Raw genomic sequence first — 23,739 nt, 5'->3', positions numbered from 1 at the left:
TGGCTTCCCCTCGGAGCCAGGTCCTCCTCCCCCTGGCCATGCGGAGCTGAAACGGGGCAGAGCCACCCGCAGGCAGGTGGATGGAGGCGGCGGGTGGGCAGGCCTCGCCGCCCGGCAGGCAGCAGCAGGAGAGGGCAGGTCCACAGCAGCTGCCTTCGGTCAGCTCGTGTCCAGCGCGGAGCACAGAGGATGGCCTCGTGGAGGTGACATGTTAACTTTTCGGGATAATTCCTGGTATCAGAGTGGAAACAGTGACGTTGTAAGAGACAGGCAGAGAGACAGACAGCGAGAGAAGGAGAGAGCGGGCACGGGCAGGCCCAGCCGCACGGTCCCCCTCTCCTTCCCTCCCCGGCTTCACAACAGTCTAGACGGACAGATGGGCGTGGCCCTGGTCCACGCAGGGCGGGCAGCGGGTGGCGAGTGGGCGGTGAGGCGGCCTTGGTGGCCACTGTCAGGGCCGTGCTGGGGGAGGGGCTATGTGTCTAAGGCTGCTCGCGGCGGGCGGCGGGCGGCCCCGTCTTGGCCATGTCCTTGCCCGTTGGGTACTCGGCGTTCCCTCCAGGGCCGGGGCCAGCGGCCGCGGAGTCACCGAGTGGGCTGTGGGCACTCCGCTTGGCGGGCGTGCTGGGGGCCTGGGCCGCCTGCCCGTTCTTCTCGTCTGAAAAAAGTTGTTTAATTACGTCAAAGAAGTTACTCAATGGGCTGCCTGGGTACACAGAACAGAAGACAAAAGAAAAAAAAGAAAAAAGAAAAAAAGGCAGAGAAAGAGGGAGGGAGGGAAGGAGAGAGAAAGAACAAACAAGGAATTGAACGGAAGAGCCTTGACAAAGAAGAAACCCACGAGCTGAGGTCTGAGATGGTGGGGACAGGCGGGGATGGGCGGGCAGCAAGCAGGGTGGGCAGGCGGCCGCGGGTCCCTATGCGCCAGGGGCTGGCAGCAGGGGCTGGTGTGGTAGAACCGGAAGCTGGGACCCCCTAGGCCTCCCAGCTGGGGAGCCAGACCCTAGGCAGGTGGGGAGACCCTCCCCCTCGCAGGCCTGGCCCTAAAGGCCTGGCCATGCCTCCTCCTTAGCCACGCCTCCCCTCATCAGCCCTGTGGCCTTGCCGGCTGGCCAGCCCCACTCTGAAAACGGAGGCACAAAGACCAGGGCTGAGCAGGACCTGGGCCGGTGGCTGGCTCCTTGCACGAGGCTGCAGAGCTTGCTCTGGGCTGAGGAAGCCAGAGCCAGTGCGCCTGCCACACTCCTCCCAGGAGGCCTGGAGCCCGGCCCCTGGCCAGCCCGGCCAGCACAGCGTGGACACAGGTCAGCAGCAGACAGACAGATGGACGGATGGGTGGACAGGCATGGAGAGCTTGGGTGTGGGAGGGCTAGGGGCAGGCAGCCAGAGTGGGGGCCCTGGTCCCAAAGGGCATGTCCTGAGGGCTGGAGGAAGGGGGCAGAAATGGGGCGCCATCCCCCACTAGGTGCCCTGTGCTCACTGTCCAGGTGCACTGACAGGCACCTCAGCTCTATTTCCTAAACCTGATGCCTACCTGGGCCCAGAGCACAGGGGCCCTTCCCTCCCGCAGGTGCAGCAGGAGGCAGTGCATGCGCGTCGAGGGAGCTCACAGCCTCAGCAGGAGTGGGCCCCCCGCCCCGTGCCAGCGGACAGAGGGCCTGACACCAGACCCTGCCCAAGGACTGGAGTCCACCCTGACCCCAGGCCAGAGCCTGCATATGGGGCCCTTGCTGGCCTCGGGGTATGGGGTGCCTTTCCTGCTTGGAGGCTTGGGGTCCCTCCCTGGCCTATGCTGATGCGTGGGCTGGCCTGTGGCGAGTGGCCAAGGCTGCTCCCAGCAGAGGCAGGGGGCTGGGCAGTTGGGGCCTGTGCCGGCCGCGTGTGTGTGCCGGCCCACGTGTACACAGGGACGCCAGGACAGCCCCAGGGGTGGCGGGTGGGGGTGAGCGGTGGGGGTGACAGGCTGGGGGCCCAGGTGAGCGTAAGGGGTTCTTACCACATTTGGAAAGCCTCCCCGTCATCATTTCCATACAGTTAGTGGTGTCTGGAGCACAGAACGGAGAGAGGAGGGGGGAGACGTGTGAAAAAGGCTTTCCACCGGGCCCTCGGGCTGGGCACTGCCCACAGCCTCTGGCCAGGCCCTCGGGGAGGGGGCCGAGTCTGGGGCCCCGGAGGGGGCGGGGCCCAGGGTGGGCGGAGTCCGGAGCAGGTGGGGCTCAGGGAGGGGGCGGGGGCCGGGAGGGGGCGGGGGCCTGGAGGGGGCGGGGCCCAGGGGAGGGGCGGGGGCTGGAGGGGGATCAAGGAGGGGCGGGGCTCAGAATGTGGGCACTGAGTCGGGCTGTCTCCAGCGCAGTGGCGGGTCCTGCAGCAACTAGGGCCTGAGGACAGGATGTGACCCTACCCCTTGGATGCCCTGGGCCCAGGACACATGCTGTGGAGCTGAGAAGCCCCTGGGCTCTAGCCGTGCTCTACGATGGCCACCTAGCCACCTATGTGTCCTCACCCTGGGCTCAGGCAGCTGCATGGCTCCCATTTGCTCCTCAACTCACGCATGGCCCCCTTCCCTGACACTCTCCCTCCCTCTGCTGGGCCTGGGAGTGCTGGCAGGGCCTGGGGTTGGGGGCTGCTCCCTCAAGGCCCTCTCTAGGGCCGCGGTGCAGGGTGGGATGTGTCTTCCTGGCCTCCCCTCCCTGGGCTGGTGGCCCCACTCGGGTGGCCACTTGGTCTTTTGGTCTGGAGCCTGAAGGTCCCCCACTTCCACCGCCCTCCTACAGTGGCTCTGGGACTGAGTTCGCTGGATAAGAGCGTCCAGTGTGGGAGGGAGGGTGCTGGGAGGGGCTGGAGTATCAGGGGTCTAGGCATGGGGCCAAGAGATGGGCTGGAGTCCCAGGTTGGGCTCCCTGAAGGAGGGCAGGGGAGACAGGCTTGGGGCCCAGAGTGGGTACCCAAGAGTCTTCAGAAACATGGGTTCAGGCCCAGGGCTGAACTGGGGTGAGGGCCAGCAGGTGCTCTGCTTTGGGGTAGGGGCAGAACTGGTGCTGGAGCCCTGAGGAAGGTTGTCCACCTTGTTGACTGCTGTGCCGGGGACCTGGCACGGAGGGCACTTGCTGACGGACAGCATGACACCTCTTAGGGTGGGACTCGGGGGCTCTATGCACAGCCCAGCCAGGAGCAGAGAGGGACCACCACCCTGGGTGGTGGCTGCAGGAACAGGTTACCTGGCCTTTGCTTGCCTCCCAGGACAAGTTGTGTCCCTCCCGGGCCTCAGTTTCCCTCTGTCAGCACTGCCTTGCTCTGAGATGGAGGCCTTAAAGGCTCAGGGAGCCAGAGGCACCTGACCCTGCCTGCTCCCTGTCCCCCTGCCACCTGCTCCCAGGGCAGGAGAGGGGGCCCCTCCATGGCATGAGGGCAGGTGTTGGGGACACTCCAGCCCCAACCCGCCAATGGGGTGATGAGGCACGTGTTGGGGGAGAGGAGAGGGGTGGGTGAAACAGATGATGGAATGAGGATGGCAGGGCAGAGGACAGAGGGCATTCTGGCCTCTAGGACCCCACACAGAAGCACGGAAGGTGACCCCAACAGCCTGGGGAAGGGCCCACTGAGGCCCCGGCCGGCCACGGGGGGCTCAGAGAAGCAGGGCTTAGGCTGGACGCAGTGCTCCCTGGACCCCAAACCCCAACACAGGCTTTACGGGGACCCTGTGCCTCACTGCTGTCCAGACATGCCCCACACACCCTCACTGACAAGATGGCCACTCGTGCACGTGCCCGCCCAGCCAACTTGGCTCACCCCCACCCACACCCGTGCAGCCCACTCCTGCCAGATACCGAGTGGCGTGGACCCTCAGGCTCCAAGGCCCCCAGTGCCTCCAGGCCTGGGCAGCCCCTTCCCTTGTGTGACCCCCTCTAGGCCCAGCTGGGGAGCCCCTGCTTTGACTGGGGCCTCAGGTCCCCTCTGCCCTGCTCAAGGCCAGACAGTCGCAGGCCCGTTATGGGTAGGGTGTTAGGCAGGGTGGGCACCAGGTCAGAGCCCTCACAGGTGCCTCGGGCAGGAGCCCTGAGGGTGCAGGGCTCCCAGGCAGGACATGGCCACTGCTCTCCAGGAGCCTGCTCTCACTGTCCCAGGGCCCGGCTGCCCGTCTCCAGCTGCTCAGCCTGGGGGCCGGGCCTGCAAGGCCTGTCCAGGGCCAGGAGCTGGCCACTGGAGGTGTGAGCAGGCACGGGGTGCCTTCTCAGGGCCAGCCTGGCTCTCACCGGAGGCCCTGCCCACAGCCCCCTCCCCGCCCCAGTGGCGGGGCCGGACACCTTACCTGCCAGCGTCAGAGGCTACTCTCGTAGCTGGTGGCCACCTTCTGGCCCTTAAGCCCAGCACCCCAGCTTAGTCCTGGCGCTGGCGGGGGGGGTTCTACAGTGGACAAGAGGCGCCTTTCAGTGTGGTGTGCTGGGCCCTACCTCCCTGGGTGTGCAGATGCAGCCGGCCCGCTGCGCTGGGAGGGCCCTGCTCCCTGAGGGCGCAGCACAGCTTGGGGTGGGAGTGGGGCACATCGGAGGGGCCAAGCCCCACTTGCCAGCCCGCCGGGCGGCCCGCACTGAGCCCCCGCCTCACCTGACAAATGCTGGGTGGAGGGCTGGTCGTGTGTGCTCAGCAGCTGGGTCTGAATAGTCTCCACGACCCTCTTGAAGCGGCGGCTAGGGCCTGTGGGAGACTGGGGGTTACGCCCGGGCAGGGCTGGCCAGAGCCCATCCCCCGGCCCAGCGGCTCACCTGACAGAAGCGTGAACGTGACAGAGTAGATGCCATTCTCCTTCTGTGCTGCACCCCCCTCAGTGTAGGTGATGTCCACCTGGAACTTGACTGGCTTCTGGAACACCGCTGGGCCCCCCGTTGCCTTGTACTCAGCCCGGAAGCTGGTTTGGGAGATGACGCTGTGGCTGAGGCTGGGGATCTGCAGGGTGGCAGGTGGCGTGAGCGTGGCCCCGGCCCAGCCCAGCATGTGTGCTGTGCACAAGACTGTGCACTGGATGCACTGAGCCAGCCCCCGCCTCATCTGTGAAACAGGCGTAGCCAGATGAGGCCCATCAAGTAGGAGCTGGTCTCCCACTCCAAGGCCACGCGGCAGAGGCACGTGGAGCCTCCGTGGAGATTTCTCACACGGACTGACAGGAGAGCAGGCCCGGCCTACTAGGCCCACGAGGCAGGGCTCCTGAGAGGAAGGTAACCTGGAGGGGAAGAGGGAGGGCGTAGGGGGCGGGACTGAGGGCGGAGGGGGAGGTGAGTGCAAGGTTGCAGACCCCAGAGAGCAGCAGCGGGGACCGAGCCTCAAGCCTTCGCTGCATGTTGACAAAGTGCTTCTGAGGCTGAGGCCACATGGCCTCGCTGACGACAGTGCCCATCACTCTGCTGGTTCTGGAGTCCAAGCTCTCGGCGCCGGGCCCAGGGGCCTCTGCGTTTTGGGGTTATGCAGCAGCAGGGGAAAAGGCCCATGGCTCACCCCCAGGATAGGGCCCTGCCGCTCAGGAGAGCACAGCGCTGGCCTCATGGTTAGAAGGGCTGACCCATGTCAGGAGACAGAGGCGGGCACTGGCCAGGTCGAGGTCACAGGGGAGGAATTCTTGGTGTCCCACAAGCAGCCAGAGGGGCCTAGGGGGCAGGTGGTCAGGACGGGGTTAGGGGGCCAAACCCGCTCCCAAAGAGGAGAGCAGGCTTCAGAGACAGGGTGCCTGTGTGCCGCGTGAGGCTACCCCCTGCCTGGTGCTGGCTCCTTGGGCCCTGGAGACCTCTAGTGGGCACAGAGCTGTCCCTGCACTCTGAGGGAGGCTGGGCTGCAGCCGAGGCAGCAGGGGTGATGCAGTGCCCAGTGGGCCAAGGCTGCCCCGAGTTAGAGAAACCGCCCCGAAGGCTGGGCCTGAACTCGGGCTGCAGAGATGCTGGGATCCCTCTGATACTCCTAAGCTGTGGTCCTAGGGAACCTAGCACAAGGCAGGCCCAGGCAGGCTGGGCCCCCTGGCGTGACTCTGGAAGAAAACCTTCAGGGCTTTCTGCTCCGCATGCCCAAGATCCCAGCAAAGACAAGTGGAACACACTCCAGGCCCCAGCGGGGTCCACCCTCAGAGAGCTGGCAGGGCGTGGGGTGTCTGGAGGGCACACAGGGACCAGAGACAGCCCCTTAGCGACCGTTCCCCAGCCCCCAGGCGCGTCCGCCACACCTCGCAGAGTCTCTGCGTCAAAGCCTCATGTCCCATCCCTGCGAGCTGCTGCGAGGCCGCCTGTGCTTCACCCCGTCTCAGTGAGGGGCCACCCCCAAGGCCTGGCCCTGTCCCCAGTGCCCCTTCCCTCAGAGCCCAGCCCCGGTCTGGGCCTGTGCACAGCACAACTGTGGTTCTGTCAATGCAAGCTCCCTGGGCCCTCCCCAGGCCAGGCCATGGCCTCAGTGATGCTGCGGCCCCGGCGGAGCAGGTGGGAGGCAGTGTCTGCCGAGTGAGGGATGGATGGACCCTCTGTCCGGGGCGAGCGTCCCGAGTGGTGTGAGGCTCACCGACAGGAAGGCGTGGACGATGTCTGCTTTGATGGAGCTCAGCGGCTTGTCCTTGATGACCACGAAGATCTGCTCCTCCTTCTCCAGGTTGATGAAGTTCCCAAACCAGGACTTCTTGGCGAGCCTGGGGGAGGGACGTGGGGCAGAGGGCTGGTTATGTCAGGGTACACTGTGCCATCAGCAGAGCCTCTGGGGACAGGCCTGCCCTTCTCTCCCTTCCAGGCCAGAGGCCAGTTCACTGCCCTAACCTGACCTTCTGCCCTGACCCAGCACTGACCCCACCATCTGGTGATGACACCCCCTGCCCAGGCCCTGCCCCGAAACCAAAAAGGAAGGAGTTAAAATTTCCCTGGATTAGGCTGAAACCATTGACATGGGAAACAAAGTGACCAAGTTTCTGAGCTTGTTCTGCAGAACAGCAGGGGGACGCTGACACACGGCAGCTTGTTGACCACAATCCCGCCCCCAAGCATCATGCAGGGGCACCAAGAAGCCAGTGACTGAGTGTAAACGTTCAACATCACAGACTAAAATCCACCGCATGCAACATGGAAGACAGTTGCACCTGTGCAGAGGCCTCTTAGAACTTCCGCCCCAAGGCCACATGCTCCCCCTCCCCCACTTGAAACCCCCAATAAAAACCCCTGCTTGTAGCTTTTCGGGGAGTTCGGGATTACAGCGTTAGCTGCCCGCTCTCCTTGCTCAGTGCTCTGCAGGAAAATTCCTACTTTGTTCCACTGCGCCCGGCGTCAGAGATTGGCTTGCTGTGCGACGGAAAAGCGAACCTGCTTTAGGTTCAGTAACAACCCCACCATCCTGGCCCCACCCTGCCCCCGCCCCACCCCTGACCCCACCATCCTTGCCCCTGACCTCACATCCCTAATGCTAGTCCCACAGCCCTGGGCCCCACTCCCCCGCCTGCTTGGCCCAGGCAGCACCTGCTGGAATCCCCCAGGAAGGAGCAGAAAGCCCACCCTGCCCCCAGCCTGCTCCTCTCTGTTGAAGCCGCCAAGGTTGGGGATATTTGCTGTGCAGCCATCTGCCCTTGTCCCAGGGCTGTGTGGGGAGCCGGAGAGGTCGGGGATAGGGGGGCAGCAGGGGAACCCTGCAGGGTATGGTGGGGGAGATGGCACAGAGAAGGGGCAGCCTTGGCCCCCCAGTGCCACCCCCTGTACCCCAATCCTCAGGACCAGTGGCTGCCCGAGCCCAGGTCACTGGATCGTGGACTCACGTCAGCCCCACGGGCCCAGCTGCTGTGCTAGGCAGGGTGGAGGCTGCATCCCGGGGAGCCCAAGGCTGGCAGCACCCTCCTGCACATGGCCTCTCGCCTCACGGGCACCCAGGGCTTCCCTTCCTTGCTCCGTCTGGTCTTGTCACTCTGTCCTGTGTCTGAGCGCCCCCTGAGGTGGAGCCCTTCCTGCTACAGCACGCAGCAGTGTGGGAGACCCCTGGGTGGCCCCGCCGCCCTGCCTCCTGGATGCCCCTGTGGCCCCCCCTTGGGTGTGGGCAGGGCGTGTGCCTTGCTTCTAACCAGCATGCAGGAAGGTGACAGGTCACTTCCAAGATTGGGTTACAAAGGCTGGGACTTCCATCTTGCTAGCAGGTCTCCACTGAGTCTTGAAGGAGCCAGCTGACGTGATGGTGAGGAACCGAGGCCCTCTGTCCAACAGCCATGAGGACCTGAATCCTGCCAACACCACCTGAGCTTGGCAGCAGATCCTGCTCCAGTTGAGCCTTGAGGTGACCACAGCTGGCTGACACCCTAAAGCAGAGGGGCCAGTCGGGCTGCGTCCAGGCCCTGACCCACGAAGACCTCCACCAATCAAACGCGCCCACTCAAACTGGGAGCTAGTGATGCAGAGGCAGGGACCTGGGGGGAGGTGCTGCAGCAGCCACGTGCAGTGTCTGCAGCCAGGGCCGGCCTGGTCTCAGGCTCATGTCTTGCTCCAGCAGCGGTGGCAGGGTGAGCTGTCGGTCTCATGTCAGCAGAGCTCTCTGGGCTGACTCTCAGGCTGGGTTTGGTGGTTTTCATGGCCACGCGACTTTCCTTTCTTCTGCCCATTTCCGGAACTGGGTCTTCGGCCACCATGGCAATTCTGGAGCACCAGCCGCCTGCCGACCCAGCACTTCCTGCTCCCACCCGCAAGAGCCGACCTCCGTGCCCCGCCAGGACTCCCAACAGAAGGCAGAGGTCAAGATATGCAGAATCTTCCTTGCGGACCCCACGCCGGTGCTCAGCCACCTCAGCGTCCTTCCCCACATCCAGCTGCTCTCTGGCCATCGGCTCTGTATCCCACACTCCAGGGTAGGCTGCTACCCCAGCCTGCTCACCGCTGGACCCCAGCACCTGTCCCAGGGCCTGGAGCCCAGGAGGTGCTCAGGGAAGTGGTTCCGGAACCTGCTTCTCCCTTGATGAAAAAGATGGAAGAATAACAATGGAATCTGACTTTTGTACTTTGGAACCCAGGGGTTGGCATCTGACAAAATAGTCCATGTCTGAAAGAAGCCTGGATGAGCTGGCAAGGCCAGCGGAGGGAGATGGTGATGGGCCCGTGATGGTTAACTTGAGGGTCAGCTTGGCTTGCCTGGTCAAACATTGGGTGTTGCTTATTAAAAGATATTTTTTAGACATGGTAATCATTTGACTGAGAAAGCAGGTGACCTTCTCAAACGTGGTGGGCCTCATCCAATCAGCTGATGGCCTTCAGAGCAATGGCTGAGGTTTCCCAGAAAAGGAGGAATTCTCCTCAAGATGGCAGCATGGAGGCCGGCCCGAGTTCCTGCTTGTCTGCCGGCAGGTTTTAGACTTAAGGCTGCAATGTCATGCAAACCTGCACTTCCAGCCTGCCGAGCCTAGTCTCAGGCTCGCCAGCGCCCCCAGTCTCATGAGCCAGTTCCTGAAAACACCAGCCCCGGCGTGCACACCCTGCCAGCTGCTTCTCTGGGAAGCTGGGCTGATGCAGGGTTGCTGGCGGCTGTGGGTAGGATGTCTCAGGTGGGCGAACATGTGGGGGCTACACTCAGGGGTCAACACACAGGAGGGGCGGGTGCTGGCCAGGGCGCTCAGGAGGGGGCAAGGCCTCCACGGGGCTCAGGCTGGGAAGGAGGGGCTGCAGACTGCCCAACCAGCTGAGGCTGCTTGTAGGAGGTTTTCAAGTATCCTTGAAAATATGACGATGACATGCCAAGGATGTTCGCGAGAGCTTCTGACAACAGCAGAAACTTGTGACTGAAGGGACGCCGACAGTGGATTAAAACGCTCCCTAACTCAGCCCCCAGGGCACACGCCGTGCTGGGTGCCACTGGCTTGGCGGCTCGCCCGGCTCCCACCAGTGGTGCCAGGCCCACAGCCTCAGTCGGCGCACGAGACTCAGTAACAGCTTCTTCTCTGGCTCAGGTGACGGCTGGCCCGGTGCCTTGGCGCAGGCTGCCTGCATGAGGTCACAGCGGCTCTCCAGCACCTTCACCCTTGGCGCCCTGCCTGGCACCCACACCACGTCTCGTGTTCATACCATCAGCCCACAGACTGTGCAATGGAGGTCACCAGGGGGAAGGTGGGGAGAGTGGAGCAGGCGGCGCCTCTCCAGGGTCTTTGCCCCAGACACCGTGTGATCGGGTGACACCACAGAGGAGCATCTTGGTGAGTGGCATCTGCATGTGTGTGTGTGTGTGTGTGTAGCTCTGGGTTCCTGCTGCCTCCCACAGGCCCCTGCTGCTTCCTCTTATGGGACGGGGAGCCGGGGGCTTGGTCTACACCTGCCTTGACCAAGGCCACCCTCCCCTGGACGTGTGTCCCACTGGGCCATTCCGTGGCTTTCTTCCTCCCTGGACAGTGCCATGTCTTCCCCTCGAGGACTCCAATCCGCGAGCCCGCGAGCCACACTCGGGGGCTCTGCTCTTGGGCAGCCCTGACAGAGGCTCCTGCTGCAGGCGCCACAGGCCAGTACTTCCCACGACCCCAGGTCCGGCACGAAGAGAGACATGAGCCAGCCTGGCTACCAAGGGCTCTCCCAGCATGGAGGCCAGGGCTCCTGGCGGGTGTGGACTGTCACTCTGAGGCATTGCTATGCTGTCCATCCCTTGAGTCTGGCCAGCCCTGGGCTCCCCACCCCAGGGTGTGGCTTCCCAGCAGAGCCGGGAAGAGCCAGGCTTTACTCCCCAGCGGCCCTCTCACTGCCCCGGGCCCTGCTCCCCAACTCAGAGCCACGAGCACTGGGGAGGAGGTGGCCAAAGCAGGGGGCAGAGGGCAGGGACCTGGGGGTAAGCCAAGGGCCACAGGGAGACAAGGAGGAGGACCCAAGAGGCTGGGTTGCTCGGCCCTGGAGCCACCCGTGGCTCCCCTTGGCCTGCTACCTGGAGAGTCCAGCATGACCCTCCCTCATGTGCCTGGCATCCAGACACCAGGAGGGAGGCTGACGACCTCGGGCAAGGGCCACTTACTCTGGGGACGACTCCGGGGTTAGGTTGGACATCTCCTCTGGCGTTGGAACTGTAGACACAAGCAGGACAAGGAGAGAAGCGTGGTCACTGCACGGCCCTCCCCCAGCAGGGCCCCACCCGCAGGCTGTCACTATCCACAGCACCCAAGGGCACAGGTCAGCCCCAGCTGCCAGGAGCTGTCCTGACCACGGGTGCTGAAACCAGGCCACACCTTCTCTGGCCTGCAGCCAGCCCTCCTGTCCCTCACAGATGGCACTGGCCCTCCATGTCCCACCCATCAGCCGTGCTGTGCGACCCGTGGGCCCAGGAGATGGGCAGTGCCGACTGACCCTCAGCACCCAGCATGCAGGGGTCAGCTGTCAACTGCTGCCCTGGTCCCGAGGGCTTCCTGACCTTCTGCACCCACACCACCCACGTGCTCAGGCAACCCGGCCCAAGGAGGCCGAAGGGCTAAGTGAGGAGCAAAGGAGCCAAGAGGGGTCCCAAGGCTGCACCTGCTGGGAGGGCAGTTCTGAGTGGACCCCTGACACACGTGGTGGGCAGGCTCAGGCACACATAGACGTCTGGAGGTGCTGCCCAGGCCTGCGCCGGCCTAGTGGACATGGGCTGCTGTCCAGTGTTGTTGGCAGATGAACCACCAAATGGGGGAGGGGGCAGCCCGTAGCCTACAGCCCCCACCTGCCCCACTGGCTGGACGGCCGGTGCTCCCGCTGTGGCCCTACTCCCCATACACCCTGCCACGTCCGGCCCAAGCGCACCTTGCAGTTTCCGGCGGTGGAAGCGGGGCGACCCCAGGAAGCTGTTCTTGATGGAGTTGAGCCGTGTCCTCCAGGGCACCCCTCCAACGCTGGGACTGGACGGCGGCGTGGGGTTGGGCGTGCCGGCTGGGCTCTCCTTGGGCGTGTGCACGGGCGTCCCCTTGGGGGTAGGGAGGGGACTGCCCCTTGGAGAGGGGTGAGGGGTCACCTGTATGGTGGGGACAGATTTGGTGTTTGGTTCAGTCCCGGCGGGTAGGAGCCGGGCGGGGGCCGGCAGGGTCGGCGAGGCCGGGGGCAGGGCCAGCTGGGGGCCGAGGCCCCCTGGGACAGGGGGCCGGGCCTGGGTGCCGGCTGGGAGCGGGTTAGACTTGGTGCCCTGTAGCGGCTTGTCAGTCAGCTTGGCCTTGCTCGGCAAGGTCTGGGTCTTGGGGTTGGGCCGCGGGGCGGGCTGTGCAGGGAGGACGTGTCCCAGCCGCGAGGCACTCCGACAAGCTTCGGGCTCCATGGAGGTGGCCGTGGGGCAGGCCACGAAGGGGAGCTCCGGGGGTGGGGGGGGCAGAACAAACTTTCTAACAGGCTACAGGGCAGGCGTGGGACAGAGAGTAGAGTAAGGGGTCCAAGGGGTCCGCGAGAGCCAAGCGCCAGCGTGCACACCCCGTCCCGCCCCCCGCATGCACACACAGCACCCGTAGGACCAGAGAGAAGCCGGGACCCCAGGCGGGAGCAGCGGGGACAGGCAGGCGTTGGGGGGGGGGGGTGTTTGCCACAAAAGAAAACAAATGACACACGAGAAAACAAACAAGACAGAACAAGAGCGTGCAGTTAGCGAGAGCAGTGGCAGCCACGCGGCAGCCCCAGCCGCAGGCGGGGACCAGGCGAGGCGGGGCCTGCTTCTGTCCACCAGCCTCCCCCCACCCGGCGCCCGCCGGCCACAGAGGCACGGGCACCTCCCGGAGCCTGCAGAGAGCGGGCGGGTCACTCACCCGGGGGCTGCTGAGAGGGCTGGTGGAGAGGCCTGAGGAGGCGCCGCTGATGGACCTAGACCTGGGGACACAGGCGCAGAAGCAGGTCAGCCTGGGAAAGGGCCACGGGCTCTTGGCCCCTCTCTCCCCCCAGGTAGACTCTGCAAGAGGCCTGGAGCCCTGGCCTGGTGCACGCCCGGCCTGCCCAGGGCCATCCTGCTGTCCCCACCCTGCCTCTCACCAGGCCCAGGAAGGCCCACAGCCCATCTAGGCCCCATCAGAGGCCCAGGGCTGTGGCTGGTGGCCTTGGAGCTCCTCCTCCGCACCACATGACAGCTGTCCCGTGTCCGAGGTGCTAGACCCAGGACAGCAGAGAAGAGCCCTCAGCAAGGGTCTGCCAGGGGCTTAGGTGGACGGAGGGACAAAGGGACATGGGGGCTCCCTGCGAACTGAATCCATTCCCTGTGCCGGGTCCACTCCATGCCCTGGTTGCCCTGAGCCCGGCCTGACCCCCAAGGCTGAGCTGTCACAGGGCTCTGAATCCTGCACTCGGCCCAGCCCTCATGTCTCTGCATGTGGGCCTCCAGCTGGGCACCAGCCCAGCCCCTCCAGGCCCATGGCCCACCCACCCAGCCCAGAGCTGCCCACGGCAGGCCAGCCCACAGCCCTCTCCTCACTCACACTGGGCGGGCCTGGGCAAGACGAGGCTAGGGTGGACACTGGCAGGGACCATGGTCCTTGTCCACCACTGGCCCACATGGCCTGCAGACCTGGCCTGGGCGTGGCCAAAGAGAGCCCACTGGCCCAGTGTGCCTGGCTGAGACACACACACAGCCGTTGCTCCTGTGAGGCTGGAGCTGGACCCCCCAGAGGCCTCTCCACCACACCGACGGCCTGAGGGAAAGTGAACGCCTTCCACCCCTGGGCACCTGCACCTGCCGTCCTGGAGGAGGACACGGGAGGGACTGGGGCGGCCACCTGGGACAGGAGGGCACAAGAGAGTGAGGGTCATTCGCCCACCGCCTGGCCTCTGGAGGGGTCTTGCCCGCCCACACCACGGCCCGGCCCCTGGGCCTCGGGGAGAAGCTGAGCCCACGCTGGCACCTGTGGGCTGGGGCCCCATGGCGACGAGTGTCCTACTCTTGACCTGACAGCTATGGAGCTGGGGGCGCTGCGGACCCTGCTCCTAGCCCCTAGCCTGACCCCTCGCGGCCAAGATGGTGCTCAGAGCCAGGCCAGGGCTGAAGCTTTCAGATGTTGCATAAGGGAGCTGGGGGCCAGTCGGTCCCAGCTGGTGCCTGCCCCAGCAGCCACAGGCTGGCAGAGGCAGCAGCCATGAGCAGACCTCCCACTGAGCCAGCCACGAGCTCGTCGCTTGGCACAAGAAAGCAGAAAAGCAGCAGCGGGTGGGAGCCACGTCCACACCTGTCCAACCAGGAGGCCCCTGGAAACCAGGCTGGAGCTGCCTGCAATAGGAAGGACGGCACCAGAACCCAGAAAAGGCAGGCGGGGCTGGAGCAGGGGGATAGGGTGAGGCCTGACCACCGGTGCCCACAGGCAGCAGAGCCTACAGGTGCAGGGCCCCGGGGGCTCAGGAGGACTGGCCCCATGCAGAGGCCTCTGGACTGTCCCACCTCCTGCAGCCTCCTTGGGGAGCCTGCAGCCCGCAGGAGTCGGGGGGCCAAGTGGCCCTGGTGACGCGTCCACTCAGGCCCTTGTGGGCAGCAGGGCGGCCCCAGGACCCAGGGGCCATGCAGAACAGGGAGGGGAGGTTAACCAGGGCCACAGAGGCCCACCGGCCACAGGGCAAGGGCAGGCCAGAAGGGGTCTCACAGCCTGCAGCCACTGGGGTCCCAGGGCAGGGAGAGCACTGTGGGTCTCCCGGCCCCTCGCAGGCTGGCCGTCGGCCTCGCCCCAGCAGCCCTCTCCTCCTGCTGGGCTCTGCCTACCCTGGCCAGGCCCTTCCCCGGCCAAAGGGAGAGAGCCGGACGCGCCTCAGGCCCAGCCCTGCCACCAGGCCCACTGTGGCCATCAGGGCAGGGGGCGGGGGTGGGTGGGCAGGGTGTGTACCTGTCTTCTTTGCTGAATTGGGGGTGGGCTTCAGCGATATCCAGGCTTTTACTGAACATTGCTTTACTACAGCAGGAACAAAGCGAGAGAAGAGAGTTACTGACACAGCCCCGCTGGCAGTCCAGGAGGCCTGCCCACCACACAGCACTGGGCTGGGCGCAGGCACCTGGCCCCCTGCCAGGGCACACGGACGCCAGGGGCGGTCGGGCAGGAGAGCACCAGGGCCACAGTGCATCCTTCCCTGGTGACCTGCTGGGCAGGGCGGCTGGACAGGCCTTGGAGGATGCCCAGGACCCCTTAGCTCCAGGAGGTGGCCTGCTGTGGCCCAGTGCTAAGTGGCCAAGCCAGAAGAGGCAGCAGAGCCCGGAGCAGCAGCTGGTGGGGAGGAGCCAAGAGGAAAAGGGCTTTACAAAGGTGACCATCGGGATGGTCCACACCTCATCCCAGCACCCTGTTTCCCAGGCAGTGGGGCCTGGAAGGCAGAGCAGGAACCACGGCAGGGTGGGCTCCCACGCCGGGCCCATGCCCCTGCCCCTGCCCCAGGCAGGTGGCGTGGCAGGGCTGCGGCGCAGCTGGTATGGGGAGGCGGTCAGCACTCAGCCTGTCTTGTGGGAAGGCGGGCTGGCGAGAGGTGACCTTTCAGTGAGCCGCTTGGAGGGGGCCACTCTCCCCTGGGGGCCTGCTGGGGGAGGTGCGCCCACCACAAGCAAGAGGCCAGGTGTGGTCAGGGCAGGAGCTCAGCCAACAGGACCTTCCTCCTGCTCCTCCTCTCGACCCCCCAATGCAGGAGCCCACGGGCGTGTCCATGGCTGTCTGGAGACCTGGAAGGAGGCCTCAGAGGGCGGGGACCCCAGGTCGGAGGCTGAGCCAGCCAGCCTGGTTCCCTGGGGGAGGGCCTGGGACCACCCGGGGGCTATGGACCACCAGCCCAGTTTCATCCTGATGGGGGCCTTGCTGCCCTGTGGTCCCCATTTACTGCCAAATTCCACAGGAGGCCTGCCTGGCCCAGCACCTAGCGCTAGCTGTCCAGGGGTGGCCAAGGCTGCTGGGACTTCCTGTGGTGCTCCAAGGCCCCAGGGCTGTCCCCAGATGGCTGAAGCCCCCACTGGGCAGGAACATTGGGCCTTGCCCCCAACAGGTCACACTCAGCACCAGGGTGAGGATTTGCCAAGAGCCTCGCCCAGCTGGCTGCCACTCAGCTGAGGTGCTGTGGGGCCCAGACCCTGTCCTTCCTCCAGGGGATCTGTCGGGATAGCCAGACCTGCTCATTGCTCCCAGAATTCCACATCCCTGCACAACACTGCCTGAGGCCAATGTCAAGTGGGGACAGGATAGGACAGCCCAGCCCAGCCCAGTTAAACCCAGCCCAGCTCAGTCCAGTACAGTCCAGCTCAGACTAGTCCACTTCAGATCAGTCCACTCCAGTTCAGTCCATTTCAGCCCAGCCCAGTCCAGCCCAGTTCAGCCCAGTCTCCTCCAGTCCAGCCCAGTTCAGTCCCGTTCAGCTCAGCCCAGCCCAGTCCAGGCCCTTCCAGTCCAGCCCAGTTCAGTCCCGTTCAGCTCAGTCCAGGCCCCTCCAGTTTAGTCTATCTCAGTCCAGCCCAGCTCAGCCCAGGTCAGTCCAGTCCAGTCCAGCTCAGCCCAGTCCAGCCCAGTGCAGCCCAGTGCAGCCCAGCCCAGCACAGCCCAGTCCAGCCCAGCCCAGCTCAGCCCAATCCAGCCCAGTCTAGCCCAGTGCAGCCCAACCCAGCTCAGCCCAGCTCAGCCCAGTGCAGCCAGCGCAGCCCAAGCAGCCGAGTCCTCGGCACGGCACAGTCCACCCCGCCCAGTGGCCTCGGCGCAGCCCAGGGCCAGGGGGCAGAGATGAGCTAGGCCAGGCCCAGCCGGCCCATGAGGGTGCTGACACCGACCAGGCCAGGGAACAGGAGCCGGAGCACCGGGCCCTCTGGAAGGCACGCACCTCTGGCCGTGCTGAGCCATCTCGATGGCCCTCCGTGCGGGCACCGGGGAGCCACCGTCCGTCACGCTGAGCACCTCCATGGACTTGCGCTCTGGCCGTCGCTTGCCGTGCCGGTTCAGCATCGGGGAGTCCACACGCTTCCGGGGAGGGTCTGCATGCAGAGGGGGGTCAGGGCCGGGCAGCCCGCGTGGGACCAAAGGGTGGTGTGAGGCTGGGCCCCTGGGGCTGTACCTATTTCATTCCTTGGGGGCAGGTCCTCGTCCTCGTGGCTTGGGTACCTCTCCTTCCGGTCCAGGAGGAGGAAGTAGATCATCTTCTCCTGGTTCTCCCTGCAGCAGGCGAGAGGCGGTGAGGAGGCCTGGCCCCAGGGCACATCCGTTCCTGGGTGATGGTCCCCGGGGCCACTCTGTGTTCCCCAGGGCACCCACTCCCCACCGCCTCCTACGAACACTCCCGGCTCTGCCGCCCGCCTGGGTGGGTGTCCCCACAGACGCACTCCTCGGACAGCAGGTCCTGCAGCAGCTTGTTGCGGTCGCGGAAGCAGCCCAGCGAGTGCATGCTATCCAGCACATCAGGGTCAATGTCCTCCAGGCTGGGCAGTGAGCGGATCTGCACCTTGCGGGGAATGGGCTGCTCAGGCTCCGGCTCGTTCTTGCCCCCTCTGTGGATGACAGGGCAGCGGCCACTCACCTCTGGCCCAGCGGAGGCTCCTCCACCCCCACCCTGAGGTGGCCAGGAGGGCGGGAAGCCGGGAGGCCCACCCCTTCCTGGGGACCCTGAGTCCTGCTGCTCCCCCTGCGCCAGCCCCTGCACACCTCCTGCATTCTGCCTGTGCCCAGTGCAGGCCAGCCCAGGGGCCCTGAGAGCTGACCAGGCAGCCAAGGCTGGGGCAGGCCTGCGCTGGGTCCTCACACCCCCCCCCCCCCTTCCCTAGCAGGCCCTCCAGGCCACAGCCACAGGCAAGCAGGCGAGGAGTGGGAGGAGAAGCTACTTACATATACCATGTGTGTTTCTGAATGTGCTCTAGCTACGAGGAAAGAGAAACAGGGAGTTAGTAGGGGGAAGGAGAGAGCCCACGTTAGGAAGCCAGAGGGAGCAGGAGGGGGAGGCACAGGAGGGGAGGGGGACAGGAGCTGGAGAGAGAGGAGGGGGAGGGGGTGGAGAAGAGAGGATGGAGATGGGGGAGGACAGGAGGGGGAGGGGAGGGGAAGATGAGGGGAGAACAAGGATGAGGAGGAGAGAGGGAGAGGAAGGGGAGGGGGAGGGAGAGAAGGGGAAAGCGGAGGAGGGGCAGGGGAGGGGAAGGATGGGGGAGGGGGAGAAGGGAGAGAGGGTGGATGAGGAGGGGAGGGGGCAAGGGAGGGCGAGGAGTGGGAAGGGGGAGGATGGGAGATGTGGGGCGGGGTGGGGGCGTAAGGAGGGGGAGGGCTGCATTCCCAGAGGCTCCAGGCTAGCTCCCCTGACCTGCCCTCCCAAGTGAAGAGGAAATGCCAGCCTAGAGAAAGCAAGCAGTTGGGGAGGGGAGGAGTGGGAGCCGCAGGCAGGGGCGGGGGCCTGGTGGCCTATGCTTCGGGTCCCTCTTGGGGCTCTGGGAAGGAGGTGTGAGGGAGGAGAGCAGGGGAAGCAGCCAGGCCCAGCCCATCTGCGTGGGGAGGGGCTGGGGGGAAGGTACAAGCAGGAGGCCCACGGGCCGAGCCCCCCACCCAGACTCAGGACAGCTTTGCTGGGGAGGGAGGGAGAGGGCGGCTTCTTGGGCACCAGGCGACCCAGGGGAGTCCTACTGCCCTCGCCCTGGGGACCTGCAAACTTGGCAGCAGCTTAGCCCCTTGGCAGGAGACCACAGACAGCTGACCTGGGGCTTCTTTCAGAAGTGGGGGGCTTCCCTCAGACCCTCCCATCCCCCAGCGTGGGAGTCGGTCATGCTGACAGCACTGGCCCAGGAGAAGGGAGCCAGTAACGGTGCACTCTCGCCTCCCAGGCACACCTAGCGCTCCGGAACCACACTCACAGGCAGAGGACTGTGCACATGCCTGTGCCCGGCACACGCTCACACCCATGCACACATGCACACATCCATGCCCATGTGCCTGCACACCTGCACACACACGCACACACCCATGCACACATCCATGCCCATGTGCCTGCACACCTGCACACACACGCACACACCCATGCACACATCCATGCCCATGTGCCTGCACACCTGCACACACACGCACACACCCATGCACGCATGCACACATCCGTGCCCATGTGCCTGCACACCTGCACACACACGCTCACACCCATGCACACATCCGTGCCCATGTGCCTGCACACCTGCACACACACGCTCACACCCATGCACACATGCACACATCCATGCCCATGTGCCTGCACACCTGCACACACACGCTCACACCCATGCACACATGCACACATCCATGCCCATGTGCCTGCACACCTGCACACACACGCTCACACCCATGCACACATCCATGCCCATGTGCCTGCACACCTGCACACACACGCACACACCCACGCACACATCCATGCCCATGTGCCTGCACACCTGCACACACACGCACACACCCATGCACGCATGCACACATCCATGCCCATGTGCCTGCACACCTGCACACACACGCTCACACCCATGCACGCATGCACACATCCGTGCCCATGTGCCTGCACACCTGCACACACACGCTCACACCCATGCACACATGCACACATCCGTGCCCATGTGCCTGCACACCTGCACACACACGCACACACCCATGCACATGCCACACACAGCTTTGCATGCACACTCCTATTCTCACACACACTCATGCCTCTGTGCACGTACTGTTACCTGTGTGCATGTGCCCATATACCTGTGCACGTGTGCACACTCACAAACCCATGCACACGCCCACACACGCCTGTTCATGCAGTCACACACAGCTGTGCACACACTCTCACATGTGCACGCACACGCCCTCTGCGCACACTCGCGCACACCCAGGGCTCCGTACACACTCGCGCGCACAGGGCCGTCCCCGTGGGCAGCGCCCCTCGCCCTGGGAGGCGGGTGCAGAGGAGCCTCGCCCGCAGGCGGCGGACGCACCGTGAGGCGCCGCGCGGCGTCCACCTCGATCATGCCGCGCAGCAGGCTCTGGCAGTCGGGCGGGATGAAGTGCGGCATGTGGAACACGCCCCGCTTCACCTTCTCCAGCAGCTGCCGCAGGTTGTCGTCGTCGAAGGGCAGCGCCCCCTGCCGGCCGGAAGGGGGTCATCGCGGGAAGGAGGGTGGGCGGTGGCCGGGCGGGGTGGGGCGGGGTGAGGGGCGGGGACAGAGATGGATGGGGGCCGGGACGGGGTCTCACCACCAGCAAGGCGAACAGGATCACCCCGCAGCTCCACACGTCCGCCTTGCGGCCGTCATACTTCTCCCCCTGCAGACACAGTGCGGTGGGCGCGGGCGCAGGGCCGGGGCTTGCCGGCGAGGGGCCCGGGCCAGGGTCTGGGAGTCGCCCCGTGGGCTGTCCAAGGACACGTGGACCCTCAGACCTCCCCGAGGGCTGGGGTGGGAGGCCCCGTGGACAGATAGGGCCTGGAGTGGGGGCCGCGGGCAATGGCCACTTACCCGGATCACCTCGGGGCAGGCATAGTGGGGCGACCTGAAGGGAAACCAGCGTCAGGGCTCAAGGCAGCACCACTGTCCGTGGCCTGGGCCTCTGGGCTGCCCCGGATACAAGGTGGGGCCCACATGAGGGGTGGTCCCTGCTCCCTGTCCACCGCCTGGACCTCTGGGCCCCTGGGACACAGGAGGGGCCCGGAGGAGGGGTGCTCCCTGCCCCCTGGGGTGGAGTCCCGCTGGGGCCCTCACGCCTTCCAGGAGGCTCAGGGGGCTCTGGTGCCACCACACCACCACCTAATGCCCTGCATGCTCCCTGGGGGACACCAAGGCCTGTGAGCTGGGGCTCCTCTATGCTCAGGGAAGTCTGCCCATCCCTCCTGGTCCAAGGAGATGGGCGTCAGAGGAAGGACCACGGGGCATGTCCTGGAGTCCCAACTTAGGTCCCTCTGCTAAGGGTGCACAGAGCAGGAAGCTGTGCACCAGCTCCCCCTGCCCCAGGGCAGGCAGCCATGGGGCTGGACCTCCTTCCAGGGCCTGGTGGGAGAGCCGAGGGAGGCTCTGGGCCAGGCGGGCCACCTGCCACCCCTTCACTGAACAGCACACCAGAGCCAGAGCCGGGGGCAGAGCCAGGGGTCCTGCCTCCAGCCCAGGCTGTGGGGGCCTGGAGGGAGGCCCTGGGGCTGCAGGGCCACCTGGCCGGGCAGACACAGAGACCCCACGTGCATCCATGGGCTGGGCTGGGGCAGCAGCATCTGGGCCACCTCTCCGAGCCTGTGTAGAGCTGGCAGGGGTGCAGGGCTGCAGCGGCAGGCAGGGCCGAGGCAGCTATGCACTCACCCACAGCTGGTCTCCAGCAGGCTGTCGCCCACCTGCAGGGAGGCCATCCCGAAGTCCGCGATGCGGATGTTGTTCTTCTCATCCAGCAGCAAGTTCTCTGGTTTCAGGTCCCTGTGGCTGGAAGGAACCGGGTCAGGCTGAAGGGCCCAGAGCTGTCTCCCCTTCCCTCCCCACCACACAGCATGAGGCCAATGGCAGCTCCTGGTGATGTCACAGGCAGCCCATCTCACGTGGCCTGCCTGGGCTCTGGTCTGTGGGATGGAGGGACAGGCTCTCTTGGGTCGCACTGCTGGCTCTTGTGGCCCCTGGGCAGGCTCTGCTTTGCTCCCTGAGGCCCCATTCCCTTCGCTGCTTCCCCCACACCGCTCTGCGCGGAGGCCAACCTGGGGCCCCCAGACCGAGGACGCCCTGAAAAAGCCGAGGAGAGGCTTTCAACTCTTGGGTGGGCACCTGGCAGAAAATGTCCTGAGGCCCTTGAGGAGTCAGTAAGAGATGTACTGTCTACTCCAAGGGGATAGGGGAATGCAAGAGTCGGGGGAGGCACTCCTGGGGTGATGGGGGCGCCTGGAGGCACGGGCGCGTACCATATGGAGTGGCTGTGGCAGAAGTCTAGCGCCGAGATGATCTGCCGGAAGAACTTGCGCGCCTCTTTGGGGGTCAGCCTCCCCTTTTTGACCAGGTAGTCGAAGAGCTCACCTCCAGACACGTGTTCTAGCACCAGGTATCTGCGGGGATGGCGGGCGTCAGTGGGCACACACAGCGTGCCCGGTCCACCCCAGGGCCACCCAGCTAGAGCCACCATCGTGTCCTGGCACCTTCAGCATGAGGCCCCACCTCGAGGGCAGCCTGTTGGAGGCATCTCTGGTGCCTGGGGCCAGGGAGCAGGGCTACATGGCCCCCCAGCTGAGGGATGCTGGCCCGAGGCGAGAGAGGTACTGTGGTTGGACCTTGTGTGAGCCATGGCCTCGGCCCTTCCAGCCCTCCCTGGCCAGCCCAGGCAGAACTTCCCAACAACAGGATGGATCAGACCGTCGGGCCCTCAGGGAGCCCTGGCCAGCAGGACAGACGTCAAAAGGGAGTAGGCGAGGGGCTAGTAGGGTGCAGCCGGGGGTGTGGGGAAGCTCTCCCTCAAAGGAGGTCTGGGAAGACAGAGGGGAAGGGGTAGGAGGAGGGCCTGGGTGGGTGTGTCCCAGCTGGCAGGGTGGCAACTGCCCCTGACTTGGCTCAGTGTGGCTGGAGCGGTGCCAGGGGTGGGGACTGGGCTACTGGAGGGACCGGATGCCCCTCTGCTCAGCCAGGCCCTTTGCACCCTCCCCTCAACTGCATCACAGCGCCAAGCAGGGGTCCAGGGACCAAGGACATCTGGGCAGCTGTGCAGGGCTGTGGGGTGGGGGCTGAGACAGGACGGGGAGGTCAGGTGGAGGAAGGTGTCCAGGCTCTGGCTGGGGTGATGGTGGCTGGGGGGACCCGCACCCCTCTGAAAGGGGGGTGAGAAGCGGGCTGTGTACGAGCTGAACCTGTGGTGGGGCCTGACCAGGGTGGTTTCTGGGAGAAGTGGCGGGTCCCTGGGACAATGGACTCTGATGCCTGCGGGGCCTCAGGGGAGCCTGGTCGGGACACTGAGCACACTCCCGAGGAGTCACTGGTAGGAACTGGTGAGGGTGGGGTCCCGGGCAGGCTGCAGTGGCTTTTCGGGGGGAGGCATGAGAGGAGAAGATCATGAGAGGAGCCACACAGGACAAGGGCTGGCAGGACCAGGGCCTCAGGGGCGTGCCTGGCGGCCGTGGGATCAAAAGTGACCAGCTGTCTCAAGGTCTGGTTTTGCAGGAATTGAGGGGTCAGTGGGCTGGGGGCCCTGGGCACAAGGAGCCTGTCTGTGAGGTGGAGCAGGGCCCCACCTTGGCCCCTGCAATCCCCTGGACCGGCTACCTGTCTGCCTGCGTCCAGGTCCCCCATTCCCGTCACCTTTGCCGAACTGTGCCCACCTGGCCCCGCCGTCCCAGGCCCCTCCCCAACTGCCTGGCCCCATGTTGGCCTCCTTGAACCTCAGGCTCTGCTGTCGCCTGTGTGTCTGCCTCACGAGTGACTCAGCAGCCACAGAGGTGCGAGGGGTCCCATGTCCTAGGTGTGCAGGGGGCATGGCCACACACCCTGCATCCCAAACCCACAGGATGCCACTAAGATAATGCCAGGTGGTTGATCAGGCCAGTGGGGGCGAGGGCAGGAGTGTGGTGTGGCCCCATTGCACCTCATCAAGGCCCTAATGGTGGCCAAGTTCCGCAGTCCACCAGTGTCAGGGCCCAGGCCCGTGGTGACTGAGGTCCCCCATGCAGGGCAGCTCCTGGCACTCCACCCTCATTAAACACTTGGAGTTGGCCATTGTGCTGGCTGGGACCCCAGCTGGCGTAGTGGTGACACCGTCATGCACGAGGAAACTGAGGTGCAGAGAGAGTGAGTAACCTGCCAGGGGGACACTGGGTCCCAAGCCCTCCTGCTCCCCCAGGGCTGCCCTCGCACCGGCCTCCTGCCCCACCTCCACTGCCCAGGGCAGTGCCCAGGGGCTGAGGACGGCCA

The 23,739-nt window shown here is 65.3% G+C and overlaps 1 protein-coding gene and 1 long non-coding RNA gene across 19 annotated transcripts in view; one reads left to right on the top strand and one right to left on the bottom strand.

Moving 5' to 3' along the window:
* The first annotated feature begins 69 nt into the window (after positions 1 to 69).
* LOC139040830 (uncharacterized) lies at positions 70 to 7,274 on the top strand. The gene is made up of 4 exons (XR_011495250.1): positions 70 to 203; positions 5,058 to 5,213; positions 6,413 to 6,621; positions 6,757 to 7,274. It is a non-coding gene; the product is annotated as an uncharacterized lncRNA (long non-coding RNA).
* The window catches only part of BRSK2 (BR serine/threonine kinase 2), a 68,743-nt gene continuing 45,098 nt past the window's right edge, over positions 95 to 23,739 (bottom strand). For 2 of the 18 annotated variants that reach the window (XM_044749620.2, XM_044749630.2), the window contains 18 exons: positions 21,750 to 21,890; positions 21,166 to 21,282; positions 20,335 to 20,368; positions 20,075 to 20,143; positions 19,816 to 19,962; positions 17,720 to 17,751; positions 17,221 to 17,385; positions 16,956 to 17,053; positions 16,725 to 16,875; positions 14,765 to 14,830; positions 12,716 to 12,776; positions 11,733 to 11,940; positions 10,975 to 11,023; positions 6,535 to 6,658; positions 4,764 to 4,944; positions 4,606 to 4,695; positions 1,997 to 2,044; positions 198 to 706 (listed from right to left, as the gene is read on the bottom strand). In XM_044749620.2, coding sequence (XP_044605555.1) covers positions 483 to 706; positions 1,997 to 2,044; positions 4,606 to 4,695; positions 4,764 to 4,944; positions 6,535 to 6,658; positions 10,975 to 11,023; positions 11,733 to 11,940; positions 12,716 to 12,776; positions 14,765 to 14,830; positions 16,725 to 16,875; positions 16,956 to 17,053; positions 17,221 to 17,385; positions 17,720 to 17,751; positions 19,816 to 19,962; positions 20,075 to 20,143; positions 20,335 to 20,368; positions 21,166 to 21,282; positions 21,750 to 21,890 — 2,005 coding nt within the window. In that variant the 3' untranslated portion in view covers positions 198 to 482. Of the gene's footprint in view, positions 707 to 1,996; positions 2,045 to 4,182; positions 4,945 to 6,534; positions 6,659 to 10,974; positions 11,024 to 11,732; positions 11,941 to 12,715; positions 12,777 to 14,764; positions 14,831 to 16,724; positions 16,876 to 16,955; positions 17,054 to 17,220; positions 17,386 to 17,719; positions 17,752 to 19,815; positions 19,963 to 20,074; positions 20,144 to 20,334; positions 20,369 to 21,165; positions 21,283 to 21,749; positions 21,891 to 23,739 lie in introns of those variants that run through there. The other 16 variants (XR_006514998.2, XR_006515000.2, XR_006514999.2 and 13 more) reach the window with 16 other exon arrangements.

Source organism: Equus asinus, chromosome 17 (assembly GCF_041296235.1).
Source record: "Equus asinus isolate D_3611 breed Donkey chromosome 17, EquAss-T2T_v2, whole genome shotgun sequence".
Taxonomy (NCBI): domain Eukaryota; kingdom Metazoa; phylum Chordata; class Mammalia; order Perissodactyla; family Equidae; genus Equus; species Equus asinus.
This window is presented reverse-complemented; position numbering and strand designations above follow the sequence as displayed.